Source organism: Hypanus sabinus, chromosome 3, assembly GCF_030144855.1.
Source record: "Hypanus sabinus isolate sHypSab1 chromosome 3, sHypSab1.hap1, whole genome shotgun sequence".
Taxonomy (NCBI): Eukaryota; Metazoa; Chordata; class Chondrichthyes; order Myliobatiformes; family Dasyatidae; genus Hypanus; species Hypanus sabinus.
Genome location: NC_082708.1, coordinates 90,507,161 through 90,528,377, shown reverse-complemented (window position 1 = coordinate 90,528,377; position 21,217 = coordinate 90,507,161). Strand labels below are relative to the sequence as shown.

At 41.5% G+C, this 21,217-nt stretch overlaps 1 protein-coding gene across 1 annotated transcript in view; it reads right to left on the bottom strand.

The window, feature by feature from the left end:
• myo16 (myosin XVI) overlaps positions 1-21,217 on the bottom strand; it is a 502,924-nt gene that overhangs the window by 219,285 nt on the left and 262,422 nt on the right. Inside the window, exon 13 of the mRNA XM_059963452.1 lies at positions 14,465-14,564. Within this exon, the coding sequence (XP_059819435.1) occupies positions 14,465-14,564 (100 nt within the window). The remainder of the gene's footprint in view (positions 1-14,464; positions 14,565-21,217) is intronic.

Sequence of the window (21,217 nt, the reverse complement as noted above, 5' to 3'; positions counted from 1 at the left end):
TATTGGTAAAATATGAAATCAAGTCATTAGAAAGAAGTGACACAGAGTTCGAAGGTGCTGAATCATTGTGGACAAAGCTAAAGAACTGCAAGAATAAAGAGACCCTGATGGATGTTGTATATAGTAGTAAGGATGTAGCCTACAAATTACAATGGGAGTTAGAAAATGCATGCCAAAAGGGCAATCTTACAATAGTCATGGGGGATTTCAATATGTAAGTAGATTGGGAAAAATCAATAGAAGGCAACCAAAAAAATTCAATAAGAAGGTAAAGACAGAATACAAAAGTAAACTAGCCAATAATATTAAAGAGGATTCCAAAAGTTTTTTTAGATACATAAAGTGTAAAAGAGAAGCGAGAGTGGATGTTGGAAAACAGTGCTGGAGAAGTAACAATGGGGGACAAGGAAATGGTGGATGAACTGCTTAAATATTTTGCATCAGTGTCTGAATGACCTAGTTTGACTGCTTTAAACTAGCCAGAGTTGAAAAGAACAAAAGCATAAGGCTAAGGTTAGAGACCAGAGAACAATCCTGGCTGTAGCTTTGGACCAGAGCTAATAAGAAGGTGACCCTGGTAGGTCAGGTTATCTTGAGCTAATGGGCTGGAGATGCATCACTTGAACAGATGAGGAACACTGTAAGAGTTAGGAGTTTCAAATGCAAGAAAGTGGTAACTGTCCATTCAACAGAGACCAACCATCAACGATGATGATACATGGAGATTGGAACAGGACCACGAGGAGCACATGGCCAGCATAGACTCCTTTTAGAAACATAGAATCATAGAAAACATACCCACAATATAGGCCCTTTGGCCCACAAAGCTGTGCCGAACATATCCCTACCTTAGAACGACTTAGGCTTTACCCATAGCCCTCTGTTCTTCTAAGTTCCACGTAGCCATCCCAGAGTCTCTTAAAAGACCCTATCGTTTCTGCCTCCACCACCATGACTGGCAGCCCATTCCATGCACTCACCACTCTCTGTGTAATAAAACTTCCAAGCACCTTAAAATGATGCCCTCTCGTGCTAGCCATCTCAACCCTGGGGAAAAGCCTTTGACTGCTACACGATCAATGCCTCTCATTATCTTGTACAACTCTATCATGTCACCTCTCATCCTCCGTCACCCCAAGGAGAAAGGCCAAGTTCACTTAACCTATTCTCATAAGGCATGCTCCCCAATCCAGGCAATATCCTTGTAAATCTCCTCTGCACCCTTTCTATGGCTTCCACGTCCTTCCTGTACTGAGGTGACCAGAATTGAGCACAGTACTCCAAGTGGAGTCTGACCACATTACCTCTCCCACAATTGATGAAAACCAATTCACCGTATGCCTCCTTAACCACAGAGTCAACCTGCACAGCAGCTTTGAGTATCCTATGGACTCGGACTCCAAGATCCCTTTGATCCTCCACACTGCCAAGAGTCTCACCATCAATACTATATTCTGCCATCATATTTGACCTGCCAAAATTAACCACCTCACACTTAATTGGGTTGAACTCCATCTGCTACATCTCAGCCCAGTTTTGCATCCTATCAATGTCCCACTGTAACCTCTGACAGCCTTCTACACTATCCACAACACACTCAATCTTTGTGTCATCAGCAAATTTACTAACACATCCCTCCACTTCCTCATCTAGGTCATTTATAAAAATCACAAAGAGTGGGGGTCCCAGAACAGATCCCTGAGGCACACCATAGGTCACTGGTCTCCATGCAGAATATGACCTGTGTGCAACCACTCTTTCCCTTCTCTGGGCAAGCCAGTTCTGGATCCACAATGCAATGCCCCCTTGGATCCCATGCCTCCTTACCTCCTCAATAAGCTTTGCATGGGATAGCTTATAAAATGCCTGGCTAAAATCCATATACAATACATCTACGGCTCTACCTTCATCAATGTGCTTCGTTACATCCTCAAAAAATTCAGTCAGGCTTGTAAGGCACAACCTGCCTTTGGCAAAGCCATGCTGACTATACCTGATCATATTATGCCTCTCCAAATGGTCATAAATCCTGCCTCTCAGGATCTTCTCCATCAACTTATCAACCACTGAAGTAAAACTCACAGGTCTATAATTTTCTGGGCTATCTCTACTCCCTTTCTTGAATAAGGGAACAACATCCGCAACCCTCCAATCCTCTGGAACCTTTCTCGTCCCCATTGATGATGCAAAGATCATTGCCAGAGGCTCAGCAATCTCCTCCCTCACTTCCCACAGTAGCCTGGGGTACATCCTGCCCCATCCTTGTTACTTATCCAACCTGATGCCTTCCAAAAACTCCAGCACATCCTCTTTCTTAATAACTACATTCTCAAGCTTTTTAGTCCACTGCAAGTCATCCCTACAATCGCCAAGATCCTTTTCCATAGTGAATACTGAAGCAAAGTATTCATTAAGTACCTCCATTATTTCCTCCAGTTTCATACACACTTTTCCCATTGTCACACTTGATTGGTCCTATTCTCTCACATCTTATCCTCTTGCTCTTCACGTACTTATATAATTCCTTGGGGTTTTCCTTAATCCTGTCTGCCAAGGCTTTCTTGTGGCCCCTTCTGACTCTTCTAATTTCATTCTTAAACTCCTTCCTGCTAGCTTTATAATCTTCTAGATTCATATCATTACCTAGTTTTTTGAACCTTTCGTATGCTCTTCTTTTTGACTAGATTTACAACAGCCTTTGTGCACAACGGATCTTGTACTTTACCATCCTTTCCATGTCTCATTGCAACGTACCTACTCAGAACCCCACACAAATATCTCCTGAACACTTGCCACATTTCCCTGAGAACATCTGTTTCCAATTTATGCTTCCAAGTTCCTGCCTGATAGCCTCATAAGCCTCCCCTTACTCCAATTAAATGTTTCCCTAACTTGTCTGTTCCTATCCCTCTCCAATGCAATGTTAAAGGAGATAGAATTGTGATTACTATCTCCAAAATGCTCTCCCACTGAGAGACCTGACACCCGACCAGGTTCATTTCCCAATACCACATCAAGTACAGCCTCTCCTTTTACTGGCATTACCTTTTCTATTCTTTGACTGTTCATGGAAGGTCAGGAAAACTTTGCAGGTGTGCAGACAGGTATTCAGTTGTGTAAATTCACGTGTTCTTATTGAGACAATAAGGGTACTTGTTGGTAATTGCAGATTCTCTCTGCGCCTCTCTGATCATTGTTACTAAAAGGTAGATCTTACAAACTTATTCTCAGGGATTATAAATACAGTATTGTACAAAAATCTTAGGCACATACAGTATATATATATACCATAAGACAAAGGAGCAGAAGTCGGCCATTCTGCCCATCGAGTCTGCTCTGCCATTTCATCATGAGCTGATCCAATCTTCCCTTTAGTCCCATTCCCCCGCCTTCTCACCATAACCTTTGATGCTCTGACTATTTAGATACCTATCAATCTCTGCCTTAAATACACCCAATGACTTGGGTATCTAGGGCTTTGGAGCGGGGAGCGAGTTTATATATTTGGCAGGAGCAAAGAATGTTGAGAATGGTGAGGGTGGAGTGCCGTGGAGGGGTGTGGTAGGGAAAGACTGCCAGAGGCAAGGGATGGTGTGGGTGCAGACACACCCAGTCCAGAGACACCAGGCAAGATCATATGATTAGGGAGAGAGAGAGAGAGAGAGAGAGAGAGAGAGAGAGAGCCTGTGGTATATCGAATTACCTGATGAACAAGTAGTTTTTGGGGTACTGTAAGTCTGTGTTTTTATTGATGCTTGCTACACACTTGAGTGCTTGGTGGAGGGTGCTGATGCTTTTCTGCTGGTGGGGGTGGGGGGGATCATTGCCTTGCTGCTGCTTGTGCATGGGAGGGAGAGCTGGGGGGGGCTTTGGGGTTCTAACTGTCATTCATTCTTCGGAGCACTCCTCTGTCTTTGTGGATGTTTGTGAAGAAAAAGAATTTCAGGATGTAAATTGTATACATTATTCTGACATTAAATGAACTTATTGAAACCTATTGATTTAAAACATTTAGTTTATTAATCATTACAAAATGTCTCCCTGATGCTTCCCATTCCCTTCCCTCTCCCTCTCCCTTTTCCCAACCATGATTTTCCTCTCCCTGTCCTCTTTCTACTACCAGTCTATAATAGTGACCCATATCAGAATTAGGTTTATCATCACTCACTTTTGTCATGAAATTAGTTTTTTGCAGCAGCATTACAGTGCAATCCATACAGTAAAATTACTTGAGTACTGTGCAGAAGTTTTGAGCACCCTAGCTATGAATAGTGCCTTAGACTTTTGCTCAGTACTGTATACTTATAGAATTATTGGCACTGATGGTCATCATTGTTCAGTTAATGCTATGAAATGTCTTTGATACCCATGTTCTTACAAAATTTCCAATGAACTTAACAGTTGATAGCACTGACACATAATCCATGACAGTATCTAAAAATGCTAAAAGGATGGTTGCTCGCACATTGACTCCCTAAGTTTGCAGCTAGAAGTGTAGGTAAAATGAGCATGGTGTGCAACATTACCTTTCAAAAATTTATACCACCATGACTTTTTCACACTGTCACATTCCCACTTACCCCACATTCCTCAAGGTCTTTTGTACTTGGAAAACTACTGCAACCACCAACTTTTAAGTATACTCTATGTGGTAGATTTCTCCTAACCGCAGGCCTAAATAACTTACTCAGAGATTGTGACCCCTCTTTCTGAACCCCACACCCTCACTTTACAGTTACTCTTCTGCATTGAGTCTGTCTAGCCCAGTCAGTGAAAATTCATCTCATTCTGCTGGACTCTAATGAATACAAGCTTAGCTCACCTATTTTTTTCTTATATAACAGTGTTGCCATCCGAAGAAGCTGGTGAATCTTCACAGCTGGTCCTCTATGGTAATTATACCTTTTCTCAGACAAATAAACCAAAACTGCATACAATTATTCAGGTATGATCTGATGAAGTCCTGTACTCAAAACTGTTCTGAGATTGCTGGAGCCTTGAACCCTTCAGGCACAGGTGAGGTCCCAGAGGAATGGCAAGTGGCTAATGTTGCACCTCTATTTAAGAAGAGAGCACGGGAAAATCTTGGAAACTATAGACTGACGAGTTTCACATCGGTTGTAGGGAAATTGCTGGAGAAAATTCTTAGAGATAGGTTATATGAGCATTTGGAAAATTATGGCCTAATTAGAAAGAGACAGCATGGCTTTGTGCAGGGCAAGTTATGTCTTTACCACATGATTGAGGCAACGAAAGAGATTGATGAAGGCAGAGCATTGAATGTTGTCTATGTTGATTTTAGTAAGGTGTTTGACGAAATCCCTCATGGGAGGCTAACCCAGAAGATTAGAATGCATGGGGTGTGTGGTGAATTGGCTGTTTGGATTCGGAACTAGTTTGTGCATTGAAGACAGAGGGTAGTGGTTGAAGGGACTTAACTCGAGCTGGAGGTCTGTGATTAGTGGTGTTCCACAGGGATCTGTGCTGGGACCTCTGCTGTTTGTAATGTATATAGATTACCTGAATGAAAACATAGATGGGTGGGCTAGTAGTTTTGTGGATGATACCAAGATTGGTGGAATTGTGGATAGTGAAGTAGGCTGGGAAAGAATACAGCATGATATAGGTCAGTTGCAGATATGGATAGAGAAATGGCAGGTGAAGTTTAACCCATATAAATGTGAGTTGTTGAACCTTGGTAGAGCAAATGCAAGGAGACAGCATAGTGTTGCTGAGCAGAGAGATCTTGGGGTCTAAATTCATAGCTCCTTGAAAGTGGCTACACAGCTCAATAGGGTGCTTAAAAAAGCTTATGGAATGCTTGTTTTCATTTTTGAGGCATTGAGTTCAAATGTCAAATGGTTATGTTCAACTTTATAGAACTCTGGTTAGGCCACATTTGAAATATTCCATAAAGTTCTGGTTGCCCCACTATAGGAAAGGTGTTGTGAGGGTGCAGAAGAGGTTTACTGGGATGCTGCTTGGTTTAGACAGCCTATGCTGTCATCAGAGGCCGGGTACTTGGGTTGTTTTCTTTGGAGCGGCAGAAGCTGAGGGGAGATCTGATGGAGGTTTATAAAAGTATAAGAGACATAGATGAGTAATACAAGGGGTAAGTTTTTTTACTCAGAGTCTAGCGGATGCTTGGAATGCGCTACCTAGTATGGTGGTGAAGCTTTTAAGAGACATTTAGAAAGACACATGAATATGAAGAAGATGGAGGGATATGGACGTTGTGTAGGTAGGACAGATTAGTTTTTGGAGATACTCTGATTACTTTTTAGCTGTTTCAGCACAACATTGTGGGTTGAAGGGCCTGTTCTTGCTCTGTACTGTTTTATGTTCTATATTTAAAAGGCTAAAATACTATTTTAACTGCTGCTCCACCTGAATATTTACTGACAAAGACAATACATTATTTTGTAGATTAAAACTTCCATATCCATCACTGTTTAAATAATCCCTTGACTTTACCGTTTATTACATCAGAGTAGATATCATCACAATATTGCATCAGTCATCTAATTGCAACTCTTTTGACTTGTATAAATTGTTCTGAAGGCTCTATGAAATCGTCTTCACAAATCATTAATTTGTCTCATCTCAAGCTTTTAACCCTTGGCTTCAAATTCCTCCTTATGCAATTGGATCCTTCATTTCCTGACTTGCAGATCCCAGTCAGTTCAGATTTGCAAGATCTCCTCCACAATCTCCATTAGCAGCGATTGTGTAGTTAGACCCTGCTCTATTGGCTTTACACTTATGACTGTGTGGCTAAGCACAACTCCAATGCCATTTTCAAGTTTGCTGATGACACCATTGGTCATAGGCCAAATCAAAAGTGTTGATGAATCAACACATAAGAAGGAGATTGAAATTCTGGCTGAGCGGTCCTACAATAATAACCTCATACTGAATGTCACAAGATCAAGGAGCTGATTATTGACTTCAGGAGGAAGAGACTAAAAATCCATGAGCCAGTCTTCATCTGAGGATCAGAGGTTGAGAGGTTCAGCAACTTATTGTTATTATTTCAGAGGACCTGTCCTGAGCCCAGCATACAAGTACAACTATGAAGAAAGCACGACAGTACCTCTGCTTCTGTAGGAGTTTGTGACATTTAAATCTTTGGCAATCTTCTACAGATGTGCAGTGGAGAGTATATTGATTGGCTACATCACAGTCTGGTATGGAAACACCAATGACCTTGAACAAAAGGTAGTGGATATAGACAATAGACAATAGACAATATCTTGGATTGGAGAGATTGGAGAGATTGAGCTTGTACACGATGGAATTGAGGAGATTGAGAGGGGATCTGATTGAAACGTTTAAGATAATTAAAGGATTTGATAGGATTGAGGCAGGAAATATATTCCAGATGTTGGGAGAGTCCAGTACCAGAGGGCATGGATTGAGAATAAGAGGTCAGTTATTTAAAACAGAGTTGAGGAAGAGCTTCTTCTCCCAGAGAGTTGTGGAGGTGTGGAATGCACTGCCTCGGAAGACGGTGGAGGCCAATTCTCTGGATGCTTTCAAGAAGGAGCTAGATAGGTATCTGATGGATAGGGGAATCAAGGGATATGGGGACAAGGCAGGGACAGGGTATTGATAGTGAATGATCAGCCATGATCTCAGACAATAGGTGCAGAAGTAGACCATTCGGCCCTTCAAGTCTATTCAATACACAATATTCCAGTTGTGGTCTCACCAGGGCCCTGTACAAATGTAAAAGGACATCCTTGCTCTTGTACTCAATTCCCCTTGTAACAAAGGCCAACATTCCATTTGCCCTCTTCACTGCCTGTTGCACTTGCTCATTCACTTTCATTGACTGATGAACTAGGACTCCTAGGTCTCTTTGCATTTCTCCCTTACCTAACTCTACACCGTTCAGACAATACTCTGCCCTCTTGTTCCTGCTTCCAAAGTGGATAACTTCACATTTATTCACATTGAATGACATCTGCCAAGTATCTGCCCACTCACCCAGCCTATCCAAGTCTCCCTGTATTCTCCTAACGTCCTCTTCGAATGTCACACTGCCACCCAGTTTAATATCGTCAGCAAACTTGCTGATATAGTTTTCAATGCCCTCATCTAAATCGTTGACATAAATCGTAAAGAGCTGTAGTCCCAATACAGAGCCCTTTGGTACCCCACTAGTCACCTCCAGCCAGTCCGAGAAACACCCATTCACTGCTACCCTTTGCTTTCTATCTGCCAACCAGTTTTCTATCCATGTTGAAACCCTGCCCCCAATGCCATGAGCTCTGATTTTACTCACCAATCTCCTATGTGGCACCTTATCGAATGCCTTCTGAAAATCTAGGTACACAACATCCACTGGCTTACCCTTGTCTAACATCCTTGTTACACCCTCAAAAAACTCCAACAGATTAGTCAAGCATGATTTGCCCTTGGTAAATCCATGCTGGCTCGGCCTAATCCTATTACTGCCATCAAGATGTGCCACTATTTCGTCCTTAATAATGGACTCAAGCATCTGACGTTAGGCTAACAGGGTGATAGTTCTCCGTTTTCTCCTTCCCTCCCTTCTTGAAAAGTGGGATAACATTAGCCACTCTCCAATCTTCAGGAACTGATCCTGAATCTAAGGAACATTGGAAAATGATTACCAATGCATCCGCAATTTCCTGAGCCACCTCTTTTAGAACCCTCGGATGCAGATCATCTGGACCCGGGGATTTATTAGCCTTCAGTCCTACCAGTCTACGCATCACAGTTTCTTTCCTAATGTCAATCTGTCTCAATTCCTCTGATATCTTGTGACCCTGGCCCATCCATACATCTGGGAGATTGCTTGTGTCCTCCCTGGTGAAGACAGATCTAAAGTACGCATTAAATTCTGTTGCCATTTCCCTGTTTCCCATAACAATTTCTCCCAATTCATTCTTCAAGGGTTCAACATTGTTCTGAACTATCTTCTTTCTCTTCACATAGCTAAAAAAGCTTTTGCTATCCCCTTTTATATTCCTGGCTAGACTGAGCTCATACCTGATTTTTTCTCTCCGTATTGCTTTTTTAGTTAAGATCTGTTGTTCCTTAAAACTTTCCCAATCATCTGTATTCCCACTCATCTTAGCCCTGTCATACTTCTTTTTCTTTAATGCTATACAATCTCTGACTTCCTTTGTCAACCACTGTGGTTGACATATGGCTCAGTTCATCACTGGTAAAGCCCTTCCCACTATTGAGCACATCTACACAGAGTGTTGTTGCAAGAAAGCAGCATCCACCACCCAAGATATGCTTTCTTCTTGCTGCTGCCATCAGGAAAAAGGTACAGGAGCCTGATGACTCACACCACCAGGTTCAGGAACAGTTCAACGATCTTGAACCAAAGGGGATAACTTCACTTGCTCCATCACTGAATTGTTCTTACAACCTATGGACTCAATTACAAGGACTCTCCATCTCATGTTCTTGATATTTATTACTTACCTATTTATTATTATTATTTCTTTCTTTTTATATTTGCACAGTTTGTTGTTTTTTGCACACTGGTTGAATGCCCAAGTTGTTACAGTCTTTCATTGTTTCTGTTATGGTTATTATTTTATTATAGATTTATTATGCCCACAAGAAATTAATCTCAAGGTTGTATATGGTGACATGATACTTTGAACTTTGAACTTCAGCAAACTTAAAATTATTATATTTGATTTCCTTTTCCAAATGAATGTACAAGGCAAATAGCCAAATAGTGTAGATGTTGGACTCAGTGAGGTTGAACAGAAAGCCATAACCAGAAAGTATAATCCTGATATTGAAACTTCATTGGTTAAGATGACAATATGCTTGGTTTTCAACAGTTAGCTAGAGGGGTTCAAGCAGAAACCAGGTATAGATCTCTTGACAGGCAACTTGTCTGTTCAAGGACATTCCATTGTCAAGAAACTTGATGAAAATTTCGAGTTACTGATAATGTCCTTGCCTAGTTCACCACTGTAGCTTATAAATAAGGAACAATTAAAAGTAAAATTTATTTCAAAATAATTAGTTGTATAAAATTGTTAATGACTTTTGTGGAAACTTGCTTCAGTGCTATTTGAATGCATATATTTTTAATACAGCTCTCAAACTATATGCTATGTAGCTGGTGTTCCATGAGATGGCAACATCAGATTAATGAAAGGATGAATGCATATTTACTGAATCACACAAAAATAACAGGGTAGGCTGTGACTTCACTGGGCTTGCACTGACTGCAAAGTCAACAGCCGGCTTCTTCATTATGTCTCCACAGGAGACAGGTTGAACCTTAAGTGTACAATACTCATCCTGAGGCCTGACTAATTTTATGACTCTAACCTCCTTACTCTTACTTTTAGTGTACTGGTTAATAAAGGAAATTTTCCTTTCAGTTCAGATTGGCAAAAACATCTCCTTCACAATCTCCGTCAGCACAGGTGCATTGCAAGGCTGTGTGTTTAGCCCCCTGCCCTATTTGCTTTACACTTATGACCGTGAGACTAAGCATAGTTCCAGTGCCATATTTAAGTTTGTTGATGACAGCACTATCGTTGGCCAAAGCAAATGTGGTGACGAGTCAGCACATAGGGTTGAAAATCTGGCTGAATGGTGCCGCAACAAAATCCTCTCGCTAATGTCAGCAAAATCAAGGAGCTGATTATTGATTTCAGGAGGAGGAAATCATAGGTCCATGACCAGTCCTCATCAGAGGTGGAGAGGGACAGCAACTTTAAATTCCTCAGTGTTATCCTGGGTCCAGCACATAAGTGCCATTTTGAAGAAAGTACAGCTGCGCCCCGTGTCCTTGGAAGTTCATGAAGATCCGGCATGACATCTAAAACTTTGACAAAAACATATGTGTGGTGGAGAGTACATTGACTGGTTGCATCATGGCCTGGTTTGGAAACACCAATGTCCTTGAACAGGAAAGCCTACAAAAAATAGTGGATATGGCCCAGTCCATCAATGTAAAGCCCTCCTAACCATTGAGCACATCTACACAAAACATTGTCACAGCAAAGCAGTGTCCATCATCAAGGACCGCCCCCCCCCCCCCCCCCACCATCCAGGCCACACTCTTTTCTCACTGCTGCCATCAGCATGGAGGTACAGGAGCCTCAGGATCACACCTACATGCTTAGGAACAGTTATTATCCCTCAACTACCAGGCTCTTGAACCAGAGGGGATGACTTCACTTGCCCCATCACTGAACTTTTCCCACAACCTATAGACTCACTTTCAGGGACATCATCTCATCATCTCATGATTTATTATTATTATTATTAACTCCTGTATTTGCACAATTTGTTGTCTTTTTCACAATGGTTGTTAGTTCTGTTGGGTGCCATCTTTATATTGATTCTACCGTGTTTCTTGGATTTACTGTGTATGTCCACAAGAAAACAAATCTCAGGATTGTATATGGTGACATATATGTACTTCAAAAATAAATTTATTTTGAACTTTTGAACTTGAACTTTTTGATCCATCTATTTGACTGTTCTGCAATCATTAAAGTCTATGGAGATAAATTCCAATATTTGTTTTTTGTCATGCCACTCAGTATCATGGGATTCATTCTATATTTGTATGACAGCATAGCATAACATTTAGCATAATGTTTTACATCACCAGCAATCAGTGGTCGGGGCTCAATTCCGGTCACTGTCTGGAGATTGTACATTCCCCCTATGATTGTCTGGGTTTCTTCTGGCTGCTCCAGACTCTTATCACATTCCAAAGACATATGATTAGAGTTAGTAAGTTGTGGGCATGCTATATTGGCACCAGAGCATCTGGTGTCACTTGCAGGCTGCACCCAGCACATATTCGGATGTGATGGTCATTGAAGCATATAACATATTTCAATATATGTTTTGAGGTTTTGACGTACAAGTGACAAATGAAGCTAATTTTATCTTATCGCAATTTCCATTTACTACTAGTCTGCTCAAATGACCAGATCATCAATATCTTCCTGTTGTCCAAAGCTTTCCTTCACACCCTGAAACATACATTATTTTTGTAATCATGAACAAACTTCTTTATCATGTCTTCTAAGTGTGAAATATGTCGTGAAAAGCAGGGACTAGTAAATCCTGTGAAACCCTAAGGTAACACTCTTCCAGGTACACATTTTTGTAAATACTGCATCGATCACTAATAACCTCAGGAAGAATAGAACTTGGCAAAATAAACTAACTCATTTCCTAGGAAAGTACAATACCTAAAGCAAAATACAGAAAAAATGGTCCAATCTGCATTGTTACAATATATTACCTCTATCACAAAATGCCAGATTTGTTAAATTTCCATTTTGATATGTGAAAACTACAACAGATGTATCACATGTTTATACTTAGGAATTCATCCTGTCAGTAGAATTGTTCAAAGTAAATGTTATTATACAAGTACATATATGTCACCACATGCAGCTTGGAGATTCATTTCATTTTCATGCAGGCATATTCAGTAAATCCGCAACAGAATAGTAATCATAATAGAATCAATGAAAGACCACACCAACTTAGTGCAGCACGTAGCAAATCAAGGAACCAAATTTCAGAAGCAAACATGGTACAACACTGTAACTACTATATTGTAATTTAGCATTAATTGCTGAAAACGAATTTCTCTCCCACTGTGTTTGTTTGATTTTTTTAAAGTTCTTTTCCCTTTTTACATCATTTAGGGTTTTCAGAATGGGCAGTCTCTTGCACCTCAGCATTAATGAGGTCAGTTTTCCAAATATCCAGGGCTTTCCCCAAGAGCTGACCTTCTGGAGACCACTCAAGCTGGGACAGAGTTCATTCAATGTAGCCAACTTCTTTCCAGGAGTATTACTGATACTTTCCAACCCTTCCAACTGCATGCCATAATATTATATGCAAGATATCAAAGTTCAAAGGAAATTTATTATTAAAGTACATATATGAACTATATACAACCCTGAGATTCATTTGCTTGTAGGCATACTGAATAAATCAATAATAGACTAATAACCATAATAAAATCAATGAAAGACCACAACTCTGCAAATACAAAGAGAAAGAAATAATGATAATAAATAAATAAACAATGAATTTCAAGAACTTGAGATGAAGAGTCCTTGAAATTGAATCCATTGGTCGTGGGAACATTTCATTGATGAAGTTATCCACTTTGGTTCAAAAGTCTGGTAGTTGAGGGTACAATAACTGCTCCTGAACCTTGTAGTGTGAATCTTAAGGCTCTTATACAATCTTCCCAATGGCAACAGCAAGAAGAGAGCAAGACCTGGGTGGTGGTTGTCCCTAAAGATGAATGTTGCTTTCTTTCAACAATGCTTCCTGTAGATGCGCACAATGGTGGGGAGAGCCGTATCCACTTTTTGCAGGATTTTCTGTACAAGGCTATTGGTGTTTCTATACCTGGCTGTGATGCCAGTTATAATATACTCTACATTACACATCTATAGAAGTTTGTTAAAGTTTTAGATGTCACACCAAATCTCCACAAACTCCTAAGGAAGCACAAGCACTGCTGTGGTTTCTCATAATTGTCCTTGCACGCTGGGTCCAGGGACAGGTCATCTGAAATATTAACACCGAGGAATTTAAAGCTGCTGACCCTCTCCATCTCTGATCCTTCGATCAGGAGTGGCTCATGGAGCTCTGGTTTCCTCTTCATGAAGTCAATAATCAGCTACTTGGTCTTGCTGACATTGAATAAGAGGTTGTTGTTATGGTGCCACTCAGCCAGATATTCAATCTCCCTTCTATATGCTGATTTGACATCACCTTTGATTCGGCCTTTGACAGTGATATCATCAGCAAATTTAAATATGGCATTGGAGCTGTGCTTAACCACACAGTCGTAAGTGTAATGCAAGTAAAGCAGGGGGCTAAATGCATAGCCTTGTGATGCTCCTGTGCTGATGAGATCGTGGAGGAGATGTTGTTGACAATCTAAACTATCTGAGGTCTGCAAGTGAGGAAATCAAGGATCCAATTGCACAAGGAGGTATTGAGGCCAAAGTCTTGCACCTTATTGATTAGTTTTGAGGAGATGATGGTATTGAATGCTGAGCTGGCATCTGTGTATAACTGTTACTTTGGTAGGCAAATTGGAGCAGATCTAAGTCACTTCTCAGGCAACAGTTGATGTAATTTATCAGTAACTTCTCAAAACACATTCTCACTATAGATGGAGCTGCTACTGGATGAGACACAAAAGTAAAAGTTTGGAAGAGTTGGTACAGGCAATTATGAGATGTCACATTTACTTTGTGGGTATCCAATCATCCAGTGATTCACAAAATGCATCTTGTATAGACTTACTGTGAAGGCTAGACTCTGAAAATAAATCCTACAGGATTAATTGACATCCAGTGGAAGAGTTGGTGTCTGGCAAGAGTGTAGATTTCTGTGCAGTTTGTTTACAAATCCTGAATTTTTGCCATATTAGAGGAGGTACTTTGTGACTTACATGGTTAAACTTTGCTTCAATCGTAAACTCCACAGCTCTGCGTGCAAGATGCTTTACAATATGTTTACAGACTTCTGTCTTCCCTGATCCGCTCTCACCACTGCAAAAGGGAACACATTAATGCTTAAGGCCTCTTTACACCTCAGGAAGAGAAGCAGGGGGGAAAAAACACATCAAGTTGAAGTGACAACTATTTAATGCAGATATAGGAGCTTGTCAAAGTTATTCTATATTCAGTGGTTTACGATTATACGTGTGAATTTAACCTACTTTTCAGATTCCTCCTTCGCAGTTACAACTTCTGCTTCCTAACTGATACATAGTTCAGCATATATAATTCTAACCTCGGATTTAAAGCTGCATTTTGTTTATTAGGTTCATAATAACATCTAATTAAACTAATTCCTTTTGCCTGCACATGGTCCATATTCCTCTCTTCTTAATCCCCTCTATCATGTCTACCTCTGCCAACACCACTGGCAGTGAACTCCACGCACCCACCCCTCTCTATAAGAGTGGTGCATGCCCCACACATCTCACTGAATTTTCCCCTCAGCTTAAATGCATGTGTGGTTTGTGAGAATTGCAGATCTAATAATTCACAAAACGCATATTATATAGACTGATGAAAGGTCTCAGCCTGTTTACTCTTGTCCTTAGATGCTGCCTGGCCTGTTGAGTTCCTCCAGCATTTTGTGTGTGTTACTTTGATTTCCAGCATCTGCAGACTTTTCTCTTGTTTATTATATAGACTAACTGTCTGTACAATATGACTTATAGAGTCATTTTGAAACAGCTTTTCTTGGTAGTGGGTTTAGATTTTTTTGGATAATAAAATTATTACTTTTCAATATTATGATTCAATTTAATTTACATGAATATGGGGTAATGAGACTATAAGTGTGATTCAAATATATTGTAATTGATATATATTTATATCCTCCTGTACTTTGTATTCTTTTTTGTAAGAAATCAATAAAATTATTGAAAAAGAAAGAAAGAAACTGAGAATAATTATCTCCTCTGCCTACATATCTCATAAGTTTATAAACTTCTTCAGATCTCCCCTGTCTCAGAAAACAATCCAGGTTTGTCCAATCACTTCTTTTAGCATATGCCTCTAATTCAGGCAGAAACCTGGTAAAGCTCTTCCACACCCTCTCCAGAGCCTCGACATACTTCCTGTAAATGAGCGACTAGAATAGTATGCAATACTCCAGATGCTGCCAAAAGAGGGTTTTATAAAGTTGCAACATGACTTCCTGACTTTTGAACTAGGTGCCTATGTTTCAATATTTGATAGGTTTCATTGAGCTCTAACCCCCCCCCCTCCCCCGACCTCCCCATTCTTCTAATCTCCAGCAAGTACAGGACCAAAGCCATCAAATGATCCTCACATGTTAACTCTTCCATTCCCAGAGTAATTCTTCTGAACCTCCCTTGGACTCTCCAATGCCAGCACATCTTTTCTTAGATAAGAGATTCATAACTGCATACAATACTCCAAGTACAGTTTGATCAATGCCTTTAAAAGCCTCAGCATCACATTCTTCCTCTTATATGCTAGTCTTCTTGAAACGAATGCTAACATTACATTAAGCTTTCTCACCTCCGACTCAATCTGCAAGTTAACCTTCAGGAAATCCTGCATGAGGACTCCCAAGTCCTCTTGTATCTCTAATTTTTGAATCTCTTCCCCATTTAGAAAATAGTCTATGCCTTTATTCTTTCTACCAAAATGCATAACCATGTATCTCCCTTCACTGTACTGCACCTGCCACTTCTTTGCCTATTCTTGCAAGTCCTTCTGCAGAATCCCTTCTTCTTCAAAACTACCTGCAGCTCCACCTGTCTTCATATCATCTGTAAATGTGGCCACAAAGCCATCAATTGTATCATCCAAATTTTTGCCATATAACGTGAAAGGAAGAGGTTCCAACAGCAATCACTGTGGAACACCATTTGTCATTGCCAGCCATTCAGAATAGGCCCCCTTTACTTCATTACTTTGCTTCTCTCCCTTTATCTCCTTTATTTTGCTTCTAATCAAAACATGTATAGAACACATTAAGCTCATTAGGAAGGAATGTGCTGTTACTGGCAATGATGCACACATGATGCTGAAATGATAAGGTAACAGAACATTATTGAAGCTTCAGCACTGCAAAATGAGCTTCAGACAGTGGAACCTGACTGCTTTACCGTGTTTGAGATCCTGTGCTATCAGCGGTTTTTTCAACTACTTCCAAATATTTTTGATAATAAGGATGTTTAAAATAATTGAAATAAATCTAACTAATTAAATTATATTTTAAAATGTTAGAAAATTATTTAAAGGCCATTTTAAAATAAACTTAATGTTAATTTAATGTAGGAATAAAGCCTAAGAATTTATTCTCACTTTGCTGTTCCATCCAAAATAGGTCAGACTGACAATCAAATGTATTCAGCTCAACAACTCAACAATTTTGCTCCACTTTACAGAGGAAGTACAGAACAAGATGTAAGATGCACTCTTGTGAATTGCCAGCCAAAGATAAAACGCATGTCTACCCAATGTTCTCATGGCTTTAGTGGAAAATTTAAATCCATAATTATCAAAGAAAAGGAAGAAAGGCTATTGATGTGGAAGTGCAAACAACACACACAAAATGCTGGTAGAACACAGCAGGTCAGGCAGCATCTATAAGGAGAAGCACAGTCGACATTTTGGGCTGAGACCCTTCGTCAGGACTAAATGAAAGAAAAGATAGTAAGAGATTTGAAAGTAGTGGGGGGGGGGGGGAATGCGAAATGATAGGAGAAGACCAGAGGGGGTGAGGTGAACCTAAGAGCTGGAAGGGTGATTGGCGAAAGTGATACAGAGCAGGAGAAAGGAAAGGATCATGGGACGGGAGGCCGAGGGAGAAAGAAAGGGGGGGGGGGGGGAAGTACCAGAGGGAGATGGAGAACAGGCAAACAACTGAATATGTCAGGGATGGGGTAAGAAGGAGAGGAGGGCAATTAACGGAAGTTGGAGAAGTCAATGTTCATGCCATCAGGTTGGAGGCTACCCAGCCAGTATATAAGGTGTTGTTCCTCCAACCTGAGTTTGGATTCATTTTGACAGTAGAGGAGGCCATGGATAGACACATCAGAATGGGAATGGGACGTGGAATTAAAATGTGTGGCCACTGGGAGATCCTGCTTTCTCTGACGGACTGAGTGTAGGAGTTCAGCAAAACCTCCTCCAACCTGAGTTTGGATTCATTTTGATTCCTCCTTATATACCAGCTGAGTAGCCTCCAACCTGATGGCATGAACATTGACTTCTCTAACTTCCGTTAATGCCCCTCCTCCCCTTCTTACCCCATCCCTGACATATTTAGTTGTTTGCCTGTTCTTCATCTCCCTCTGGTGCTTCCCCCCACCTTTCTTTCTCCCGAGGCCTCCCATCCGATGATCCTTTCCCTCCTCCAGCTCTGTATCACTTTCGCCAATCACCTTTCCAGCTCTTAGCTTCATCCCACCCCCTCTGGTCTTCTCCTATCATTTCGCATTCCCCCCCCCCCACTACCTTCAAATCTCTTACTATCTTACCTTTCAGTTAGTCCTGATGAAGGGTCTCAGCCCGAAATGTTGACAGTGCTTCTCCTTATAGATGCTGCCTGGCCTGCTGCGTTTCACCAGCATTTTGTGTGTGTTGTTTGAATTTCCAGCATCTGCAGATTTCCTTGTGTTTGATGTGGAAGTGGTCTGCTCTAAAACATTGCCACACCAGGACAGACTCCTTAGAATGCAACTAAATAGAACAGTAGGAGTAGAGGATTAAAAGAGCATAAAGCAGGGTCAAAGGTTAAGAGCAGGAACCGGGTATGAAAGTGGGGCAGAGGGGAGAGAGAAGCACAAAGTGATAGGTGAAACAGGGAGAGGGAGGGATAAAGTAAAGAGCTGGGAAGTTAATTGGTGAAAGGGAAAAGTGGCTGGAGAAGGGGGAATCTGATAGGAGAGTTCAGAAGGCCATGGAAGAAAGAAAAGGGGGAGGAGCACTAGAGGGAGGCAATGGGCAGGCACGGAGATAAAGTGATAGAGGGAAAAGGGGGATGGGGAATGGTGAGGGGGGGCATTAGCAGAAGTTTGAAAAATTGATGTTCATGCCATCAGGTTAGAGGCTACGCAGATGGAATATAAAGTGTTGTTCCTCCAACTTCTGTATAGCTTCATCAGGACAGTGGAGGAGGCCATGGATTGACATATCGGAATGGGAATCAGAGTATAATTAAAATGGGTGGCCACCAGGAGATCCTGCTTCCTCTGGCAGACGTGCTCAGGTGCTTGGTGAAGCGGTCTCCCAATCGGGGTCAGGTCTCACCGATACACAGGAGGCCACAGCAAGAGCACCAGACACAAGAGATGACCCCAACTAACTAACAGGGGAAGTGTCACCTCACCCAGAAGGACAGTTCAGGGCCCTGAATGGTAGTGAGGGAGGAGGTGTAGAGGCAGGAATAGCACTTGTTCCACTTGCAAGGATAAGTGCCAGGAAGGAGATCAATAGGTAGGGACAAATAGATTTCTGCGGAATGCAGAAAGTGGAGGGGAGGAGGGAAAGGTGTGCTTGGTGGTGAGATCCCATTGGAAATGGCAGAAATTTCAGAGAATTATGTGCTGGACCCAGAGGCTGACGGGGAGGTAGGTGAGGGCAAGGGAAACCCTATCCCTGGTAGGGTAGCAGGAGGATGGGGTGAGAGCAGGTGTGTGTAAAATGGAAGAGATGGGGTTAAGGGCAGCATTGATGGTGGAGGAAGGGAAGTTCCTTTCTTTGAAAAAGAAGGACATCTCCTACGTTCTGGAATGAAAAGCCTCATCCTGAGAGCAGATGTGGTGGAGATGGAGGGGATGGCACTTTTACAAGTAACAAGATGGGAGAAGGTATAGTCGAGGGAGCTGTGAGAGTCCATGGGTTTGTAACAGACATCAGTAGATAAGCTGTCTCCAGAGAGAGAGAGAGAGACAGTGAGATCAAGAATGCGGAGGGTGGTGCCGGAAATAGACCAGGGAAATTTGATGGCAGGGTGGAAGTTGGAGACAAAAGTTGATGAAATGGATAAGCTCTGCAGAGGTGCAGGAATCAGCACCAATGCAGTCATTGATATAGCATAGGGAAAGTGGGGACAGACATCAGTGTAGGCTTGGAACACAGAATGTTCCACATCGTCAACAAACATTCAGCCGTAGCTGGGACCCATGTGAGTGCCCATGGCTACACCTTTTGTTTGAAGGAAGTGGGAGGAGCTAAAGGAGAAATTATTAAGAGTGAGGACAAGTTCTGCTAGGCAGAGGAGAGATGTGGTAGAGACAGACAGACAAACGGACAAACAGACGTACCTTATTAATCCCGAGGGAAATTGAGTTTTGTTACATTTGCACCAATCAAGAATAGAGTAGAAATATAACAAAATAAAACCAGAAATAATTAAATGATAATAAGTAAATTATGCCAAGTGGAAATAAGTCCAGGACCAGCTTATTGGCTCAGGGTGTCTGACACTCCAAGGGAGGAATTGTAAAGTTTGATGGTCACAGGCAGGGATGTCTTCCTATGACGCTCAGTGTTGCATCTCGGTGGAATGAATCTCTGGCTGAATGTACTCCTGTGCCTAACCAGTATATTATGGAGTACTGGACAGGGGAACTGGCTGGATCTGGTGTCCAGGAAGAAACAGAGAGCTTTGAGGCCTTCCTGGTGGGGGATGGAGGTGTATGGGGACTGGACATCCAAAGTGAAAATAAGATGATGGAGGCCAGGGAACTTGAAATCATTGGAAAGACCCAGAGTGTGTGAAGTGTCACAGATGTAGGTAGGAAAGGACTGAACTGTGGTGATAAAACAGAGTTGAAACTGGGGCAGGGGTAATGAAACCAAGTCAAGCAAAATATCCTTTGTTTTATATTCTAGTCCTCTCAAAATGAATGTGAAATTTGCATTTGCCTTCCTCACAGTCCTGCACAAGGGACACCAAGGTCCCTTTGCATCTTGGATTTTTGAATTTTCTCCCTGATTAGAAAATTGTCTACGCTTTTATTACTTTCTACAAAACTGCATGACCACTTTCTGACATTATGTACCATCTGCCATTTCTTTGCCAATTCTCCTGATCTGGCTGAATCCTTCTGCAGCCTCCCGGTTTCCTCAACACTACCTGCTCCTCCACCTATCTTCGTATCATCCTCAAACATGGCCACAAAGCCATCAATTCTGTCATCCTAATCATTGACATACAATGTAAAAGAAGTGGTCTCACATTGACCCCTGCGACAGCCGATCAGAAAAGGCTCTCCTTATTCCTACTGTTTGCTTCCTGCCAATCAGTCATCAGCTACGCTCTAACCATGCCAATATCATTCCTGTAATGCAGCCTCATGTATCGCGCCTTGTCAAAGGCCTTTTGAAAATTGAAGTACACAGCATCTACCGATTCTCCTTTGTCTGTCCTGCTTGTTATTTCTTCAAAGAATTCCAAAGATTTGCCAGGCAAGGTTTTCCCTGAAGGAAACCATGCTGACCATGGCTTATTTTGTCATGTGCCTCCAGGTACCCCAAAACCTCATCCTTTACAATCAATTCCAACATCTTCCCAACCTCTAAGATCAGGCTAACTGGCCTATGATTTCCTTTTTCTGCCTCCCTCTCTTCTTGAAGAATGGAATGACAGTTTCAATTTTCCAGTCTTTCAGAGCCATTCCAGGATCTAGTGATTCTTGGAAAATCAT